At 39.3% G+C, this 19,681-nt stretch overlaps 2 protein-coding genes across 3 annotated transcripts in view; one reads left to right on the top strand and one right to left on the bottom strand.

Annotated features, from left to right (window-relative positions):
* LOC111865825 (SR-related and CTD-associated factor 4) overlaps window positions 1-5,355 on the bottom strand; it is a 34,987-nt gene extending 29,632 nt beyond the window's left edge. The window contains exons 1-5 of the mRNA XM_023854161.2: window positions 5,190-5,355; window positions 4,484-4,612; window positions 2,464-2,625; window positions 1,504-1,875; window positions 502-716 (exon numbers count right to left, since the gene is read on the bottom strand). Coding sequence (XP_023709929.1) covers window positions 502-716; window positions 1,504-1,875; window positions 2,464-2,625; window positions 4,484-4,612; window positions 5,190-5,219 — 908 coding nt within the window. The 5' untranslated portion in view covers window positions 5,220-5,355. The remainder of the gene's footprint in view (window positions 1-501; window positions 717-1,503; window positions 1,876-2,463; window positions 2,626-4,483; window positions 4,613-5,189) is intronic.
* An 80-nt stretch (window positions 5,356-5,435) lies between these two features.
* On the top strand, window positions 5,436-12,400 carry LOC111865826 (glycoprotein endo-alpha-1,2-mannosidase). Of its 2 annotated transcripts, none has more exons than XM_023854163.2 (4): window positions 5,436-5,514; window positions 8,981-9,708; window positions 10,589-10,714; window positions 11,263-12,400. In XM_023854163.2, the coding sequence occupies exons 2-4, from the start codon at window positions 9,087-9,089 to the stop codon at window positions 11,667-11,669; spliced, it is 1,155 nt and encodes a 384-aa protein (XP_023709931.1). In that variant the 5' UTR covers window positions 5,436-5,514; window positions 8,981-9,086; the 3' UTR covers window positions 11,670-12,400. The 2 variants fall into 2 exon arrangements, with proteins under 2 accessions (XP_023709931.1, XP_023709930.1); XM_023854162.2 differs by having other exon boundaries at window positions 10,307-10,714.
* Window positions 12,401-19,681: the final 7,281 nt, after the last annotated feature.

The raw sequence follows: 19,681 nt of genomic DNA, 5'->3' as shown, positions 1-19,681 counted from the left end.
CTCTGGGTACAGTACAATGTACAAATTGAACAGTTGTTATTTCTGAGGAACTCGAAGATTTTATGAGGCTTCAGGTTTGTTACAGAGGAACACAATTCAGGGCAATTTTCTTACAGCACAATGCTATACCCCGAAGGGAGGCTCTTGTGAATGGCAATGAACCTTCAGGTTCCATAAAAGAGGTGCAAAATTTGCTTCCCAATGATTCTGGCCCATGGCCTTAGTCAGATATAGCCACAAGACCACAGTGACTACAATAAGTCTAGCTGAGTCCAGCAAAATGTCAGGTCAAGGGACTAATCCTGTGCAGGCTGGTTACACCCACTGCACACCCATGAGGTTATGCACAAATACAGAGGACTGGGAGAAAGATGACTGGAGATGAAGAATTGAAGTTCCCACAGAAGAACCTGCTTCAATGTCACTATGCCCACTACAAACCTGAGCTTGAAACCAGGCATCTGCACTGACACTATGACATATATGCTCCATGCTTCGTACCTTTCTAGGCCAGTTGACTGTTGTGGCTGTGGGGATGGAGCATTGTCATCATCATCATCTGACCCATAGTCAAAGTCCAAGAGCTTCTTGTCAAATTTCACTTGGTCCGTTTCCTGCCGAGCTGACGAGTCCTGCTGCTTCATAAGCAACTGCTGCAAATGCTGCAACTGCTGGATTATATTTGCATCCACGTTGTTACTCGTTTGGTTTGACGTCTGCAGAACAGAATACATCACAGAGCTAATTAAGCTAGACTGATAAGCACCTTATACAGTGACAAAGTCGATGCAACAAATGACTAGAGAAGATTACATAATAAATCATTTGAAGTATACACCTAATGGTATTAGGGCAATTAAGATAGTTGTAGCACCTGATGCACCAAAACCTTATCTAGCCGTTGCATAAAATATTTACCAGTGTTGTTTATATATCATCATCATCCTCATCAGTAATCTGTCAGACGACAGGTCTACAATCTCTTCCAAAACAATTCCTCCACTTATTGCTATCTAGAGCTTTCTCCTTCTTCCTTAAAAAAAAATGCTGTAATTTTTTTCAAAATATTGGGGTTCTTCATATGTCATGGCACGTTTGGAACCCATTATGTCCACATTTTGCAAATTAGGCGTTAGCATGTGAAGGTCTCCACACTACCGACAGTGAAGTTCACTTGCACAATTAGAAACACAGTGACTACCTGCAATAAGACTCTTAGCTTTGTTAACATTCATATGATTAACTTGTGTTTGCAGCCATGAGAGAGAACAGTCTTTACCAGATGTCCGTAAATCCAGATTAACTCTCATACACAGTTCATCATCCATACGGAACACACAGGTACACTGTGTGGGCACAACGCAGAGTTTTAGTATGTTATACCAGTTGGTACATACAGTAACCACCATGATTTAAAGTGTTAATAGTCATGGAGTCATTCACCATGATACAACATATGCCGTTCAGCAGTCATTAAGTAAAGCAGTTATATAGTGAAATTACCTGAGATTTTCCGGACAAGAGATTCATTCCTGCTTGTCCTGACAACTGCATCAGAGTGGTGCTGGTTACCTCCATCTGTGACTGATTCATATTCAGCCACATAGGTGTACTTGTAGCCTCTGGTTTCCCAGCATTCATAGGAGTTTTGCTGAGGTTAGATGGTGTTCTGTTCGCAGCAGAGGATGGAGTCTTGTTCACAGTGCTCAAATTCAGAATCCCTGATATCGACCCATTACTTGTATTTGATACAGCTGTTTGTTGTTCCTTGTGGATTGGGTGGTTTGGATCCGCAAGATCAAACAGTGGTTGAATTACTTCTGACTGGAAAACTGAATTCTTCTGCCAGAGATTCAGTACTCGAATTACCTTACTCTGAAACATAACAGACACTGCTGACACCTACTTGTATTTTCTTCCAAATCTTTCAATTTTGAGGGTGGTATAAAGAGTACAAGAAAAATTATAGGAAGTGTAAAAGTGCACAAACTTTTTACCAGTTACATATATTACTTGCTTTGTGACAGTCATATAAAAAAAGTTTCAGTGTGAAATTGCATAAATTGAATATAAGTGTCCCTTTTCACCTGGCATTCTTTCCGCCACCCATACAACACCCCTAATCCTTTTTCTCCCTACTTACCTCAGTCAGTCAGAACATAATTCAAATTGCAGTGAGAGTTATTAATTGAAACTGATCTGGATTAATTTGGTGTATTACAGTGAAACTGCAATTTTCACTCATGTGTAATTAGGAGTACATGTAGCTAGGGATATACACTGGATATGGAAATACCAAAGATGAAAAATGTATTTAAAACGTACTACATACATATTTTAATATATTAAGCAGGAACTCGGACATGGAGAAAAGGTAGAATATTAACTAACAGCAGCTGAGACGAGATTTTTAACAAGAGCAGATAACTTGGAACCAACGTATGTTGCATATATATCGCTCACCTTATCTTCTGGGGGACATCTGAAGAGATTTATAAAAGTTGTCTGCATGTTCTTCGCAAATCGAGGCGCAAAAACATCTTTTTCTGGGCCGAACTGGTGCCTAGACTGCCGAACTATTGAATCGATCACATAGAGGCCAGGTACTTTATATTCAGGTTTGCACTGAAATCAGAATAAAAAATGTTAGAAAAGTGGTACACAGAATATAGGCCTACACATTTAAAACTGAGACTTCGAGGTTTGGTTGCACTGAATATACAGATAATGGCTGTCAGGAATGTGATGCCATACAGTCTGGTAGGTAGGTACCAATGCTGCCTGTCATTAGGGTACAAGATGTTCTACCCTGAAGATAGATGCAGCAGGTTTCTCTGACACACTGGTACCTATGTACAAGGTTATGCTTTGCCATACCTCAATCTAAAAGAGATACAATAATACCATCAAAGTTATACAAAAAGCACAAAACGCACCGAAGATCAACAGCATGAACATATATGATGAGATATCTTTGGGGTGTGCAGCAGCAGGAAACTTCCTGGGGGTAAAGGGCGACCAGTACTTAAGGGTAACAACCTTACCATCTGTGAGCCAACTCTCTAGAGAACATGTGGAAGCCTCAACGTCTCACAACCTTGTTACAGGGATAGCTTTACCTTTATGTTTACAAAAAACTCATTAAAGCAGAATAAGAGACCAGCACATTGTTCCCATTCCCTTTTTTTTATCGCCAGTGGGGTGGGACTAAGTCCCTTGTACTGCGGCCACTTCTGGCCTATTGTACCAGCCCCAGATGATAGGTGAGGGTGATTGTGGAGCAATTGGTGGAATGAAGATTGGCAGGGGAAACCGAAGTACTTGGAGAAAACCTGCCCTAGCACCACCTTGTCCACCACAAATCCCACTTGACCAGACCCAGGATTGAACCCGGGTCATCGCAGTGGGAAGCCAGCGACTAACCGCTTGAGCTATGGCGCGGCCTCACTGCTCCCCTTACTTGTATCCATACTGCTTTGCTTTCTCCTCTTCCTACCCCTGCTATCTCAAAGAGACACTTGTAACTGGTAAGAAAAATACAAAAAGCAAAATGACATGAAGCTTATACTAAGCCTGAGCACTTTATGGGAGAGTGTTCAGGTAGACACAAAGTCTTTAGCAGGGTCAACATGAAGAGGGCAAAAAAAATATAGTCAGATGTCAGAGATTCTGTGAACTGGCCAAAATACCGAAGATTCTTGTGGCAATGATACAATGATTAGATGAGTAAGGAGCAATGGTGGAATAATGATTAGCAGAGGGAAATCAAAGAAAAATCAGCTTCAGTGCCACTTTGTTAATCATAAATATCACATGAAGGCACCATACTGAATATGAGTTTCTGCAGTTCTTTTTAAGCGGGTTATTTAATGAAGCTGACAATATTATGATTAATGAATGCTGAGAGTTTGGTGGAATGAGAATTTGCAGGGGATACCAAAGTACTTAGTTAAAACCTGCCTCAGTGCCACCTTGTTCACCAAAAATCCCACATGGCTTGGCTTGGTATCAAACCATGGCCACTGCAGTAAGGAGCTGGGGACTAACTGCCTGAGCTATGACATGGACTACATAAAAGACACTACAGTAAAATAGCCTGTGATGAGATTCTCATGACACTGAGTACTAAGGATAGTTTTCTAGGTTGTGGCACCATGCAGCTTGATAGATAGGTACCAACATCTTGAGGAAATATTGCAACCTCTGTACTCAGACACAAGACGGAAGATGATGGCAACAGCTTTCCAAAATTTGGTATGTATTTATGAAACTATATAGCATCCCATTTCAGAAGGTTATAATCTTAAACTAATGCCACCAATAAAACAGTCCCCTTCCCATGGGTTTATGCTTCCATACAAAATTGACATCCATGAGATAAGTGAAGACTTGCAAGACAAATGACAGGAAAAGAGATCGAACATCTAAAGCTGTGGAATGTGGTCTTATATACCCTCCTATATTTTTAACCATGTACACATACCTTCTGTATAAATTTCTCTACGCTCTGTACAACATGCTTGTAGAATTTAATAGCTTTAATTGCGCCTCTTGTGATCGATGTCATCTTTGCTTTGGAAATTGGAGGTTTGACCTCATACAAGGCGGAAAGCTGCAAAATAAATTTAACCATCTTAAACAAAAAAGTTCAAACATTACGTCACTAAATATAACACACTGCCACAGACGATACACTTTTCTTTATGTAACACTTCGTTTATAATTTCACAGATTGAAATACGTGTATGGGAAGAAATTAAAGATCAAACGCGTTTTACTATTAGCTTAACACACTGCATCGTACTCAAGTTATAAGCAATTACCATGAACACATGTATGTAACGTTAAAATAATAAATAATTGTATTTTCAGTACTAACACATCGATATGAAATGGAAATTATAGCCAATTAATGATTAAGTACGTATTCCTTGAAATTTGCTACGCCTGAAACGGAAGCCCAACGCCGAGCAATATGACTAAATACTTTAAGACTATATATTAAAGCTAATTACTTGGTCCGTAACAAAAACACTCATACAGAAGGGGTAACCGATGCAACTTATATAAGGGATTAGGTTTATTTAGCTTTGTACGCATATAACATTTCTCAGTGGCTTCTCTCCGTATCAACGCCTTTCGAAGTGCTTCAAATTCATGTATCAACGGACGAACCGTTCATCACTAACCTCCGCGTTGAATGCTTTTACTGCATCCATGATTCTCACTTATTTTTGCCTCTTTAATTCCGGTCCAAGAAGTCCTCAACTGCCTACATGCTCATGTAATTATCAGCAAACGCACAATACTTCACCATCCCCTACAGTCTAACATGCTCCAAAATGGCTCTTTTCCCATGATGCTACCGCTAAGGATAAGATACACCCATTGGTGAATTTTGGTTCAATTTCACTGTTCCTCTGATTTAGCTATTTCGTAGTAGTGCGACGTTGCAATGTCGACTGTTAAGCGGTGGTAATCGAAGCGTGTGCTCTACTCCCGAGGACTGACAATGTAATTTACGTTTTTAGACGCGAATGCTGCCATTTGTTTAGTATAATATTGATTAACTTGACAGAAGTGTTACATGTAGTGATTTGCTTGTCACATGTGCAATCATTATGGCCCAGCTTTACATCTCCCATTTCTTTATTGCCATTTTATAGATTTGTAATGTTAATTTTCGCATGACTATGTATTGTATAAACCCTTCGCATGCTACATTTTATTAGGTGGAATGTATGGATCATTATACCGTTATCCGACTTATCTGTAAAGTTGCTGACATGTTTGCGAACATGCAAAGCAGTCTAATCAAATTATATGGGCCAGGCGATCGACAGATAAGAACCAAACATGGCCAAAACATGTTATAACTAGTAGAGTCTAAAGGGTTCTCACGATGGTGTATAACACACAGAATTACAGGGGTTTTTGGACTTTTTCCATCGTCTGGTACTCAGTTGGGCCTCTTAAAAAGAGCCCAACTGAGTAGGTGTTCTCCCGCCTTTGCCTGAGCACGGAATCATCCAGTTTCCGAACCGTCGTGTTTTCTATTCTCTGAAATACCGGATGATGGCAGAAGTCCAAAAACAGTAATTCTGTAGGTGCTAACTAGGTTAGTCTTTGCACAATTAATAATTACCAAAAGGCATCAAGATTCTTGTCATTAAACATATGGTGTGCATGCTACCTAAATATGCAGCAGCCCTGCCTATGATTTATTTTGTGCTTGCTATGTTCTTTATCATGCAATGTGTACCTGTTACTGACATTGTTTTTTATGGTAATTTATTTTCCTGAGTACATTCATAATGTAATTTCTAACCAGATGCATGAGAAGAATGTTCTTCCATGTCAGCATTTTTTAAAGTACAGTTGACTGTTCTTGGATATAGGATGATGCAGTGTGTAAGTCTGTTAATGTCATTACAATCTGGGGTTGTAACAATATAGGGGTTTCAGTAACTGTGTATATACATTCGGTCAGTAGACCTCTTGTACAGCTGAATAAAGTTGAATCTTCTCACCCCCTGCCTTAGAAAACTAGATGTTTCATTATTCCAGTGCACAGTTATATAGAAGGGATACCCAGCTGGTTCTTTTCAGATGGATAGCATGAACAGTGGGCAAGCTTTTCTTCCATGAATGTACTTAACCATGAGCATAAATCCTACATCAACCAACCCCATAAGTAAAAACAGATTCCTTTATTAAGGGATTAAAGTACCCGTTTTTAAGTATCCTACCTGGAACACTTTCTACAAAAAGAAATGAAAGTTACCATGTGATCGAGGACTTTTAATAATGGCAACCAATTTTATGGAACAGAATCCTCCATCAGAAACTAATGTTAACCAGCTTTCCTAAAAATTCACCATCTTTTTTTATGGAACCCAAGGGTTCATTTTTGTTTAAAAGAGCTTGTGATACCAACATCCAATAAAAATTAAAGCTATCCCTGTAACAGGCTGTGGAGGCCCATAGGTTTGTGAGGTGTTGAGGCTCCCACATTTTCTAGACGGTCGGCTCACAGATGGCAGTGAGGTTGTCAGCCTTATGCACCGACTGCCCTTTACCCTCCACAGAGATTCCTGGTACTCATTTCTGTTAGTGGCTAAGCTGATGCCAGGGCCATAACGCCGCTGGAAATTGAAAAATACAGTGACATTCCAGTTTGTAGCATAATGCCTCAACCAACTGTGCTACCTAGATAAACTTTGTATCTGCATAGCCATTAGGAGCTAGGATAGCATAATCAGTATAGTGACTGGCTACAGGTTGGACGACCGAGGGGTCGGAGTTCAAGCCCTGGTAGGGTGAAGAATTTTCTTTTCTGCATGTCATGCAGACTGACTTGAGGTTCACCCAGCCTCCTATCCAGTGGGTACATGCGTCTCTACCCAGGGTAAAGCAGCAGGGACGTGAAGCTGACCATTCACCTCCAGCAAGTGCTGAGGTCAAGAAAATGTGGATCTATACACCCACTCTCCCATACACCTTCATGGCGTATGCACAGGGACAGCTTTACCTTTTTTACCTATCTGCATAGCCATTAGCCTGAATTTTGCCAGGAAAACTTCTTCATATAGGTTTATTACTGTATGAGCATGTTTCTCATCTCAGAGAGGGCTGGGTGAATAGCCCCAATGTCTACAATTATGGTATTTTGCTTTATCTGGTTTTCATCTGCCACTGCTGAATACTCAGTGTCCAGAGGGTACGATTTACCTTCCAGCGACTGAGCTATGATGAATACATTAGGCAGTGGAGAGGACCTACCATTTAAAATGGGACACAGTGTTCCCCACATTCACAAAGGTTGGACTTTGTTAGATATGAAGAACAGAAAAGCATATGGAAATATCTACACTAGCTGCTTGGGATTATTGGGTTTTTGGACTTTGCACACTGTCTGGTATTCTAATGAACATAATGTTTTGGAAACTGGATTGTTCTCATCCTCCGGTGAAAAGGTGGAAGGTACCTACTCTGTTGGGTTCATGAGAAAGAGCTAACCTCTAGCTAAGCTAGGCTGCAGTGAGTGAGATTTGCTCTTTCCAAATGGACAGAATAGAATAGGCGTTTTCTGCCCCCTAACCTGAGAACAAAAACAGGTCCAGTTTCCAAAACAGTTCATTCATTGGCATCTCAGATGATGGACAAAGTCCAAAAACTCAGTAATGCTGAGTATTATACATCATCTTCAGAACTCTTTAGAGCTGACCACACTAGCCAATTTCAAGCCTAAGGTCTTTGGCTTTAGAGTCCAGACTTTTGTTCTGGGAGCACTGGAATCTGACTTTAATTCAGTCATTTAAAAGAAATTCAAATGATCAATGTCTGTGCATTTATAATGAATTATGGATAAAAGAATATTTTAAACAATAAAAAATGCAATTTAGACAACCTGTGGTCGAAATAACGCAAAAGAACTCCTCCTCCTCCTCCTCCTTCTTCTTCTTCTTAATGTTTTAGGAACTATAAATTATGTAAAGGTGTGTGAATCAACAGCCAAACTTTGAAACCTTGCATGCTTTGTGCTATGAAAATAAACATTTCCCTGACAAATTCTGCAACTTTTTGGATCTAATATTTTTATGCCTAGTATTTTATTTTACAGCGCTGCTGGTGTCTGTATTGCATAGCTGTATGCCAGCAACTAACACAGGGACTTTTTTGAGCAGTAATTTAGCTGGTTAATAAATTCCCTTCTGATATTCTACCTGTGTTTATACAAGTCTGCCATCGAATGGTGTCTTGGGCCTTTTCAGTCCAGTTCTTTGCAGCTTGTTTATCTAATGCCAGTTTTAGAATTATCTTCCGATTAATGCCATGTCTCCTAAATGGTCTTGTACCTTAAAATTCTGGAACCGAAACCTTACAGCATCTTCTCACTTCTATCTCACTAATGTCATCCTTCTTAAGGGGAAGTTGATTATATAATTATTTAAGTCATGAAATACCAATCTTGTTCCAGAAATTTAAAAAAATGGATTTTGGCATCACAGCTCTGCCTGTCAACTGCCAACATTTGAGCACCAACAAGACTCAGATGCGACAGCCATCATATTAAACCCAACAGCATGCTAATACCAGTACGATGGTGTGTGATTTGCATCAGGCGCTACCTGACACTGTCCATCATCTTGATTGTGTGTTTCACATCAGCTCTGAGCATCTTACTATATAAATGGACAGAGTTAGATGTCAAATTGGACTGCTTGACAAAACTGAACGCTGAACCACTGACCACAACATTCGGCAGTCCTGTCTTGTCCAAAACAATGGACATTAAACTGCAGCAGTTTACTGCCAGGGAGCTTATATCACAGAAATTTGCAAACAAGTCTGAACTCAGACTGAAGTGGTTACGTCAAAAAGTTGAGAAAATTTCTCAGAAAGTAAGGCGTTCCCAACCTGTCAAGCTGGTAGAGCAGGAAGGATCTATTACACACCCCAATTACAATGTCCATATATTTTATTATGCCTGGTATGGGAATGTCGCTGTGGATGGACAGTGGAAGCACTGGAATCATGAATATCTTCCTAACTGGAAGAAGGAAGACAGGAAGATCTATCCCACAGGAATGCACGAGCCCCCTGGAGACATCAGTTCCAATTTTTACCCTCTTCTAGGTTGCTACAGTTCCAGAGATCCTACTGTTATTGATAACCACATGAGACAGTTGAGAAATACAAAAGTAGGTATGTATTTGGAAAACACTGTATAAAAGAATAAATTAAGAACAATGGGCATGACCAACCTTTGCACCATGACCTGTCCTGCTTCCAGAACAAAGTGACGAGTACTGGGGGCCTAACTGTCAACTGGGGCCCACAAAATATGATATTTCTGCTCTGGGAAAGGCCAGCATGTTAGGGTGATGGTATAATGCTTACACTTCTCAGTGTGGACCCCAAGCTTGCTAGTAATTGAGTCAAATAGCAGTCAGGTTGTCAGCTTAACAGTCATCAAGAGCAAGATATTTTTCTTTTCTTCACTGTGTCTAGACTGGCTTGGGCCCAGCCTCCTATCCAGTGGTTATCAGGGGCTCTTTCCCAGGGTTTGAAGTAGTTTGGATACCTAGCTGACCACCCATCTCCATCTAGTGTTGAAATTAAGAATGTCCAAACTATATTTGCATTTTCCTGTGTGCCTGTACGACATGCTAAATTAAACACAGCCACAGCTTTACCTTTTATATAATGAGTTGATGCATAAAAAAGTAAGCGATATATTCAGAACACTGGTTAAAGTAAATAATCATACCTAAGGCATGTGAACGTTACTGTTGTAATGCAGGGGTTGTGGTCGTGTCCTGGTACCCACCAGGCATGTCTGACTCTCAAGGTAGCTCTCCAGACTTGATCCTGCCATTGCTGCTAGATTCTGCACAGCGCCATGACCTCCGAGTGGCTGCGCACATTGAACCTTACAGGGATCGCAATCCTATCAATCTCTTAGAACATCTCCGCTACGTTATCAGCCAGTATGGAGCACACCCAGCATTCTATCGGATGCGGCTTAGGGGCAGGAGTCTTCCTGTGTTCTATGTCTATGATTCATACCTAACTCCTGCTGCAGCTTGGAAAGAGTTGCTGAGTGCCAAAGGGAACCTAAGTGTGAGAGGAACTCATCTAGATGGAATTTTCTTGGGACTTCTTGTGGACATGCAACATAAATATGACATCAAGAAGTCACACTTTGATGGTATGTGTCTGATGCTATACAGGCTCAGTGACCAATGGTTATTTATTTGTGGTTATTTAAGGGTGATTTCAAGAATCTCAGGTCAACTTGAAGTACTGTTTCATTTACTTATTCTTAGTTTACTTTAGTGGCATTAATGTCACTCCCATATTAACAGATTCTTGTGTTTGCCATCTTCTTATTACTGACTGTAGGGTATTAAAATTGTAAGGTTGGGGTAACCTCCAATGGCATAACGTTCATACAAAATTTATTGAAAATTGGTCAGTTCATACACTGAAACTGAGACACAGACACATACAAGCACACTTTATATTCTCGCAAGCCTATTTTTTTTCCTTAAGGAAACAAAGTGGGCTAAGAAATAAATCGTTCTTCTACTCTGACTCCTAACTACACATCACCCCCCAGAAAATCATAATTTTAACATTCATTGCCATTAGAACCTCAAATCTCATATATACTAAGAAATGAGCACAGTAAAATGAAATTGGAACTTTGTTTGAATGTGTGAATACATAGTGATAGTAATGAATGTCTCGTTTCAGGCTTCTACACCTACTTCGCGACTAATGGCTTCACATATGGGTCATCATGGAAGAACTGGCGGAGCCTCAATAAGTTTGCAAGACAAAACTCTCTCCTGTTCGTACCGTCCGTGGGTCCTGGGTACATTGACGCACAGATCCGTCCCTGGAATGTGGCTAACGTTCGACACCGTCGCCATGGCAAATATTATGAGGTGGGGTGGCGCAGTGCTCAGTCAGCACAGGCCCAGCTCATCTCCATCACTTCATTTAATGAGTGGCATGAAGGAACACAGATTGAACCGGCTGTCCCAAGAGCCACTGAATCATTTACATATTTCGACTATGAACCAGAAGGTCCTGATTTTTATCTTAACCTCACCAAGTGGTGGGTCAGTGAGTTTAGCAAGAAACAGGAGGGACAGTAAATTTAAACAGCAACTGATGCTGTACTCTTACGGTCTTAATTTACATTCCATAAAGCATTAAATATGTATATTTTAAGTGTCAGCTTACTGAAGATGTGTAAACATAGAAGTGAGATTTGAGGTTTTCACATCACTGACATTACTGGCTTCTGCGATATGACACTGTGAAGTCTACTACACAGGTACATTTTCAGAGCATTTCCCGTTGCCTCTAACTTGTAGCTGGAATTCCATATATCGTACAATTTTTTCCTTTCGGATCACTTCTGTAAAGATGTAGGCAACATGTTCCTCTGATATGTTGATACATATATGTCAGACTACATGGCACCCCATCGCAGAAAACCATAAACTTCGTTACAGGAGTGATGGCTGACTAGTTTATCTGTGCTACAAAATGTTAAAACTGTTTTGTTTTTATGCTAAACCAGTATTGAAGTAGAGATATTTCATCTATCATGCAGTACTGCATGATGCCCAGTGTTCATGGCCCAGGTTCCAAGAAATGCAGTGTTACCTCTGATTATTTATATTCATATTATGAATTATTCTTTTACAAGTTCATTTTCAGGTGCCATTGTTTGTTTAATTTAAGATTATTACAAATAATGTGATGTTACAGGAACATTGTGTGTTTCTACCAGTCATGTTTTGTTATCTTTTAAATCCTATGACTTATTACTGGAGGATATGACCACTTTATAAATTGAAAATTACATAACTTTGAATTATCCATTCTCTTTATTCATGTTCTCTCCTCTCTGTTTGCTCGGATAATAGACTTCGTATTGTATGTTCATGTGAACATTGTTGGTTAACTATTCAACAGATGCCACTAGAGCTGCAATCAAACAAGATGAAAAATGAGTGTTGAGATGTCACATGGAGAGAGACATGGCTATAAGACTGATGTTGCAAGATGCTTCTAGTCAGACTTGTCATTCATTGTAATGCTAAGAATACTGTACTACTCAAAACATAATTATTTATCTATAGAAATTAGTATTATTACCACATTATTTATTATTGTATATTTATTAAAATAAATACAATCAATCTTCATCAGTGGCACTCAAGTTCCATACGCCAACACAGCGAAATATCTTGGAATAACTCTAGACGCCAAGTTACGGTGGAAAGAGCATATCAAGAAGAAACACGATGAGCTCAACAGTAAGTTCAGAAAAATGTATTGGTTGCTTGGACACAATTCTGAGCTATCAATCCACAATAAACTTACATTATACAAACTCTACATCCAGTTTTGAGTTATGGTATCCAGCTCTGGGGCTGTGCCAGTGAATCCAATATTCAAGTGATTCAACTCTATCAGAACAAAGTGCTAAAGTGTATTGTCAACGCATCATGGTACGTTTGTAACAGTGACCTCCATCGTGACCTTGGGATCAAGACGGTTACAGATATCATCACCAAGTCCGCCACCTCTCATGAAAAGAAACTCCAAAACCATGTCAACAGTGAAGCGTCCAGACTTTGCAATGTGAACAATATCATTAGACGACTCAAACAGAAGGTGAATAAAAAAAAGAAACCGTTCAAACTAGTTAAATGTTAAAGTACTAAGTAATTCAGTGGAAGTGAATTAGTTTTAATTTACATAGTATATTAGGTTTAGAAAAAATTAATCATGAGTTATTCAACTAGTTTTAATTGTAATTAAGTTCTGCATTGCCCAGTCTTTAATTATTTAATAAAAAAAATTAAATGTATCAATCCAAAGAAACTTTGGTAGTAATATGTCATGGTATGTTCAGCTAAGATTTCACAGAAAGAACGAAACCTGGCCTGTTGCTTGTATCTGAAATGTGAATTCTGAAAAGTAAGGACAAGAAGACACTGAAGGCACAGCAAATGAGATTTCTGAGGCAAGCTGCTGATACGTACATGAAGAGGCCACATGAAACACTCAGCAACTTTGTGTAGCTAACATAGTGGAGGATGCAGAGGAATGCAGAAGGCAGTCGACAGCCTGCATGGAAAGGATGACAGATAACAGACTGCCTATAAAAGCAATACAGTTAGGGGCTCAGAGAAGAAGACATGTTGGCAGACCTTGTAGAAGGTGGTTGGAACAGCAGTAAGACTTGGAGCAGGCCTTAGCACACTAAACCTTGACATTACAGAAGAAGGTGAATAATAATAATACAGTTCATTTAGCCCTGCTACTGAAAGATTTCACCGTATGTCACTGCAGAATGTATAGCATGGCAAATAAGTGCACTCACATGCTCAAATCCTGGATGATGCTTATAATTTATGCTGGGAGAGGGTTAAACATGAAATGGTTTCCGCCACTAACCATTCCAGGAATGGTAATAATTGTGATTCACAACCGTTGTCGCTGTGAGCTACCCTGGAAGACCATATGTACATACATATATTCTAAAGTTACCAATCTTATGTGGCTGATAAGTAGGCCAGTTTCTTCTTAGATATATATAATGATATATTTGATTGTCAGTGAGCTTCACATAGATGTCAGCACATGTGCATGGCTGTTTTAAGCTGGACTGATGTATTATTGTTGTTTACAATTTTATAATACTTTTTTAAATTCATGTATATAAATGTATTTATTTTTTGTTGGTATTTATAAATATAAAAATCCCAAAAAGATTAATTTATTAGGTGTTTAATTTGAGCCAGTAATCTTTTTGAACCACCAGTGTGATTCATGTATAACATATTTTAGGAAGAAATAACCCAATAGTTCTAAAAATATTTCCTGTTTATGTGGTTAGAAAATTATTTTTTTTTTTATGCCGGAGGATGATTAGTAATTACAAGCTGTAAGCCTTGATGTTGCCATGGTAGTGACTGTCCTTGTCATCTGCGGTGCGAAACCCTGTAGTCTAGCAGAGGGGTTCCAGTGTTATGGGGAAACCAAGCTGCTCTCTGCTTCGACATTATAGGAGGGTAAGTCTAAATGTGTGGATTTTGGAAGAGGGAAGATGTTATTGGTGGCACTGTTCTCCTTTCTTCTATTGGTTCAGTCCAGGCCTCAGCATCTGCAAAACACTGGAATGATCCACCAGACTACATGGCATCACATCCCCTTCATAGCAACCTCTGTGAGAACCTCAAGTCTCACAGAGTAAATTAAAGTAATGTAGAATGGATTGAGCTGTCTCAACATTGACTCTAACTGCAGATTTTGGTTCTAGGGTGTTCGTTCAACTTTTGGGTCATAACAGCAGAATAGTAGCTAATTACATGAACTTCTGCACATTTTTTAAAGTATTTTAACCACTTTGATTTTCTCCCACATTCTGATCACAAACCATGATAATGTTTTTGTATCTTCTGCATATGGTTATCTATTTACCAGTTTTTGACCCTTTCTGTGTTATGAATAGTTTCTCTTACTAAAATGCACCTGCCACATTTGCTTAAAATAACTAATAATAGTGAATTAAGCATTACCTTTTGAAGTAGATGTATATCTGTATGTACAGTTTTTTTAACCCTGACATTAGGTGGAAACAAAATACAAGCTCCAGGCAAGATTTACAGTTTTGGGGGCCCCCATCAATAACAAATATTTATGTTTTGAGAATTTTTTTGCTGTTCTTATTCCCTATAGTAACAAAAAATACAAAACTAACTTTTTAATATTTTTTTATAAGCAAATTTCTCAAATTATGGATTCTATTTTTGCCTTGTGGAGGCCCTGGGCCGACTGCCCTAGTCACTCTGCCTTAAATCCAGCATGGGGTTAGCTTCACTGTCATGCCACTTTATCCCTGGTACCATTTGCATAGATGGCTGGGTAAGACTCAGAACTGAGCTGGACACAGGGCAAAGAGAAAATTCTCTCCTGGGAATCAAAACCTGCCCCTCCAGCTCATTGCCAGCCACTATATTCACCGAGCTGTCTTGGCTAATACTGATGGAAATATATCTTTCATGAATTTTTCTTGAGAATTCAAGCTGTTTAGTTCTGTCATCTTATTACTAAAAGTATGTGTAGGTTGCCATGGATACGCACAAACAGAGAAGGTATTTTTAATAAACAAAACTTAACATGAAAAGGGTTGGAGGGTCTCTGAGTTAATTCCTTAAAAGGCATATTCAAGTATTACCAAATTGTCTGAACACACTGAACTCTTTAACATGAGATCAGAAGTTCTTGTAGCAGTGAATGACAAGATTACAATCCTCTGGGGTATGAAGGTATGTAGTTTAGTAGGTGGATATAAATGATTGGAGAACTCTGTTGCCTTCTTACCTTACCCTTTTGAAACAGTGTTACCCATCTACCAACATACACGTACATCACATCACATCCCAGAAGATAGTAATCTTGACACTTGACGAGAATTTAGTAGAGACTGTTCTAATAATAACAAGAAATAATCTCTCACACAGTTTATGACAATAAACACTGGTACCAACTAAACATGTGCGTCCATTTTATTTTGCATTATTTTTAAAGAGAAATGTTTTGAGGAGTAAGCACTGTGCAAATGTTTTGTGTACAGTTCTAACTTAGAATTATAAGTTACAACTCTGAATAATATCATTACTAAGTTTCTAAACTCTGTCAGTCATCTGTTTGGAATGCCAGACAATGGGCAGATTCATGAAACTTGTAATCATGAGTATAATATACTATTGTTCAAACCTTTTAGAACTGATCTGGGTAACAGTGTTAGCAGTTGTGGATTTATATCTGACCACTTACATGAAATGTAGTGTTGCTAGGTTGATGTGGGATGTTGCATTGTACCCAAGACAGTTATGTCTTGACATTACCTGTTGTTTTGATACATTGAGACTAGCTGTCATTGTACTGACTATTTATTTCATGGTCTAGCAATTCTGATAGAAGATAGTATTCCTTTCAGACCCATATATGTATTTAGTGGAGTGATGGTTTTCTGAACAGTGCAGTAAATGAGATAATGTATGAAGCAGTGCTTTTCATCTCCTTTCGTTTAGTTTCCATTCCTCCCCCCCCCCCAAAAAAAATTGTCACCTCTTCCTCGTTTTCCATCCCACCATTTACTGAGAGGGTTGACATAGCAACACTGCTCTTGGGAGGTGCTCTGTAAGAATCTCAGCTGGGACACAACCTGAGTCCCTTGAATAAACTATGATCAGTTCCTTCTGAATCCAATACATAGGTTATACTGCCATTCCATGTTATATAGTCTGAGGTTCTCATGACATCATAAAGCAACCCACTAACTCTTCTCCTTCTGTTCCCCTCATTTCTGTTATCTTCTCCCTTTTCTACTTCATCTTGTTCTGCTCCTTTTATTCTTCTTAAGTAATCAGGTCATCGCAATTGTGGTTCACAGTCTGAATGGGATATTCATCGGCTTCGGCTTTGATTCTGGTTTTTGTTACAAGACTATATTTTCTGATGCTGAGGTCACACAGAATTGACTGAGATATGGTATGGTATGATTATTACAATTTTTCAGGTCTGAAGAGAATCCCATTATCATCCATACCATTATCTCATTACTGCAGTCTTTCTTGAAGTGTTCCAATCACATTTTGCCTAGTATCTGATTCAGAATTGACTGAGACACATTGAGGTATTATAGCCAGATACCGAGTTTTGAAGCCACATACTGCCTCCATTTTGGGGGGCTGAGGTATGTAGGTTAAGCAGCAGGCTTCGATATTTGGGCAGGTTGTAACGAAATCTGGGTACTGAAACCCATGGCAAATTGTCAAGAATGGAGCATGAACAGGGCCAATGGGAATAGTAGTTAGGGAAAATAGACCTTTTCAGGAGCACCATATTGTTTTTTATCATAGGAAGGAAATGAAAGGAACTGTGAGAAAGGCTGGCCTTTTCCAGGGATGCAGTATATCACATGTACATACTGCTCCCATTACCCCAGATTAGGCTTCATTTTCTTGTGACTTAGTGTGACCACTTCTAATGAACCAAATTCTTGTTGTACACACTTAAACTGCGAAGACAAATGTATCACCTACAAGACATGTGGTCACAACCCAGAATACAACAGTGTGAACAGCCACGATTCTGGTAGCCTCAAAATATGTACCTTGGTTTTGAACTTTATTCTGTCTTGTTAGATCTGATGTTCTCATGGCAGTGGATATGAAGATTACTGCCTTCTGAGATATGAGGAATTGAACTGACTGCTACATGCATTATGTAGTGATGCTATATAAGCAACAGTGGTGATTCAGCACTGAATGGGGTTAGAAGATGATATACACAGAAATGGGTAGGAAATAGTTCAGCAATACATGTACCACATTTGTTAACTTGCTCAGTACTACTGTAAGAAATTAGATAAACTAAATAACATTATTTGTAAATATAAAGAAAATTAATTATCTGCACACAGACTGGGTTACCAATTACTATGGCTGAGGTTTTTCATAGTTTCCTCAAACCATCCTGGCAAATTCCAAAATAATGCTTCACAGGAGGCCATGCCCATTTCTTTCCACATCCTTCCAGTTCATTATCCAATATCTTGCCATCATTGTAGCCTGAGTTACTGACATCATTAAATAGACTGCAAATTATCTGTACACAGAAGTGTATCTCATCCCAGAAACATCACATTAAAATACCAGAATAATGAACGGACAATGTGCAGTATGCTGTATCTGAGGTTCTCATGGTCATGATCCTGTGAGGTCAGCTGGATTGAACCAATGTTTGAGAGGAACCTGCTGCTTCCATTTTCAGGGCAAAATGTAAGCCAATGTTTTCCTTGCTTTCCTTCACCTCCTATTGCTTGACCCAGATCTCATATTTTTTTATTTATTATATTTCTGCTCCTCTCACTTCATTCCCCTCTTACTTGGCCCTCTGAACCAGCCCTTGTTAGTGTTTTATCTTTTCTCTCATTTACTTTGCCTTTGAAAACTGGCCATTTTTCTTTATTCTCTCTCTCCTGACTTCCCTCTGCCTCCTACTAGTTCACTTAGAGCCAAGATTTCTTGCATTCACTCTGCATGTTGAAAAGTACCCCTTAAATGGCCAGTATTTTTACACCCTTCTTCTTACCAGGGTCCTGGACCTGCCCTCTCCAGCCCTATAATCATGCCTTTTTTTACAAAGCTCAGCCACCTTTTTACTGAGCTTGGACATAGCAGCTTCCTCCAAAACATCAGTACTCTTCTGGCAGACTACATGACATTACATCCCAGAAAACAGTAATATTCATATTCACAAACCACAGGAACCTCAAATTTCACAGTATTGTCTGTGTACTTGTTCTCCACATTGTGTTATCACATGCATGACCTTTCTTAGATCCACTGGACATACCCTCATGCAGCAGAGTCCTTCTTGGGAAGGTGATAGTCTCCCACATACTCAAAGAAATTCCCAGGAATTTATGAAGACCAAACATTCATCTCTGTGTTCACAAGAACCCACCACTGGACCCTACCCTGAACCAGACGAATCCAGTGCACACCCTACAGCCCTCCTCATTTATGTTATTCCTTTAGTATGAGAGACTTTTACACCCATCATACAAAATTATATGTAAAATTAGATTCTGTATCAACTGGACATGTGTAGACAAACAACTGGGTATTGCATATGATAGTTATTTTTTTTAAGATGTCCGCAGTGGTAGTCTTCATAAAATCAGTCAAATTTAATGTAATTAAGGTAGAGCTATACTGAAAAATGTTGACGATTTGGATTTTCATCTGTATGGAACGTGTTCTTACCATTTAATTTACAAAGTCTATATTTACCTGTCTGGAAAGCGGCCTCCGTAGTCTAGGGGTAACGTTCCCACCTCATGACTCAAGGTACACGGGTTCAAACCCGGCGGAGGTCATGGAATTTTTAAGGGCAGAAAAATTCAGGGAACAAGTCCTCCGGGAGGGACTTTAAGCCATGGGTCCCGTGTTGTAGATTTACGGCACGTATAAGATCCTCATGTTTCTAGGAGACCTCTGAGCAAAATTAGGCAAAATGTTTCCCGCCCAAGTAGTTTCCAATGCCTCAGGTAGATGGGGAAGTTATCGGGTAC

Source organism: Cryptotermes secundus, unplaced genomic scaffold (assembly GCF_002891405.2).
Source record: "Cryptotermes secundus unplaced genomic scaffold, Csec_1.0 scaffold1051, whole genome shotgun sequence".
NCBI lineage: Eukaryota > Metazoa > Arthropoda > Insecta > Blattodea > Kalotermitidae > Cryptotermes > Cryptotermes secundus.
The sequence above is the reverse complement of the archived record's forward strand: the minus strand, read 5'-3'. Positions and strand labels throughout refer to the sequence as shown.

Excerpts from the sequence above, each read along its gene's own strand:
- LOC111865826 (XM_023854162.2), top strand. The coding sequence starts at position 9,087 with ATGCTAATACCAGTACGATGGTGTGTGATTTGCATCAGGCGCTACCTG. Across the intron at positions 9,709-10,306 it reads GTTGAGAAATACAAAAGTAG|GGGTTGTGGTCGTGTCCTGG; the intron begins GTATGTATTTGG and ends GTTGTAATGCAG. Across the intron at positions 10,715-11,262 it reads CAAGAAGTCACACTTTGATG|GCTTCTACACCTACTTCGCG; the intron begins GTATGTGTCTGA and ends GTCTCGTTTCAG.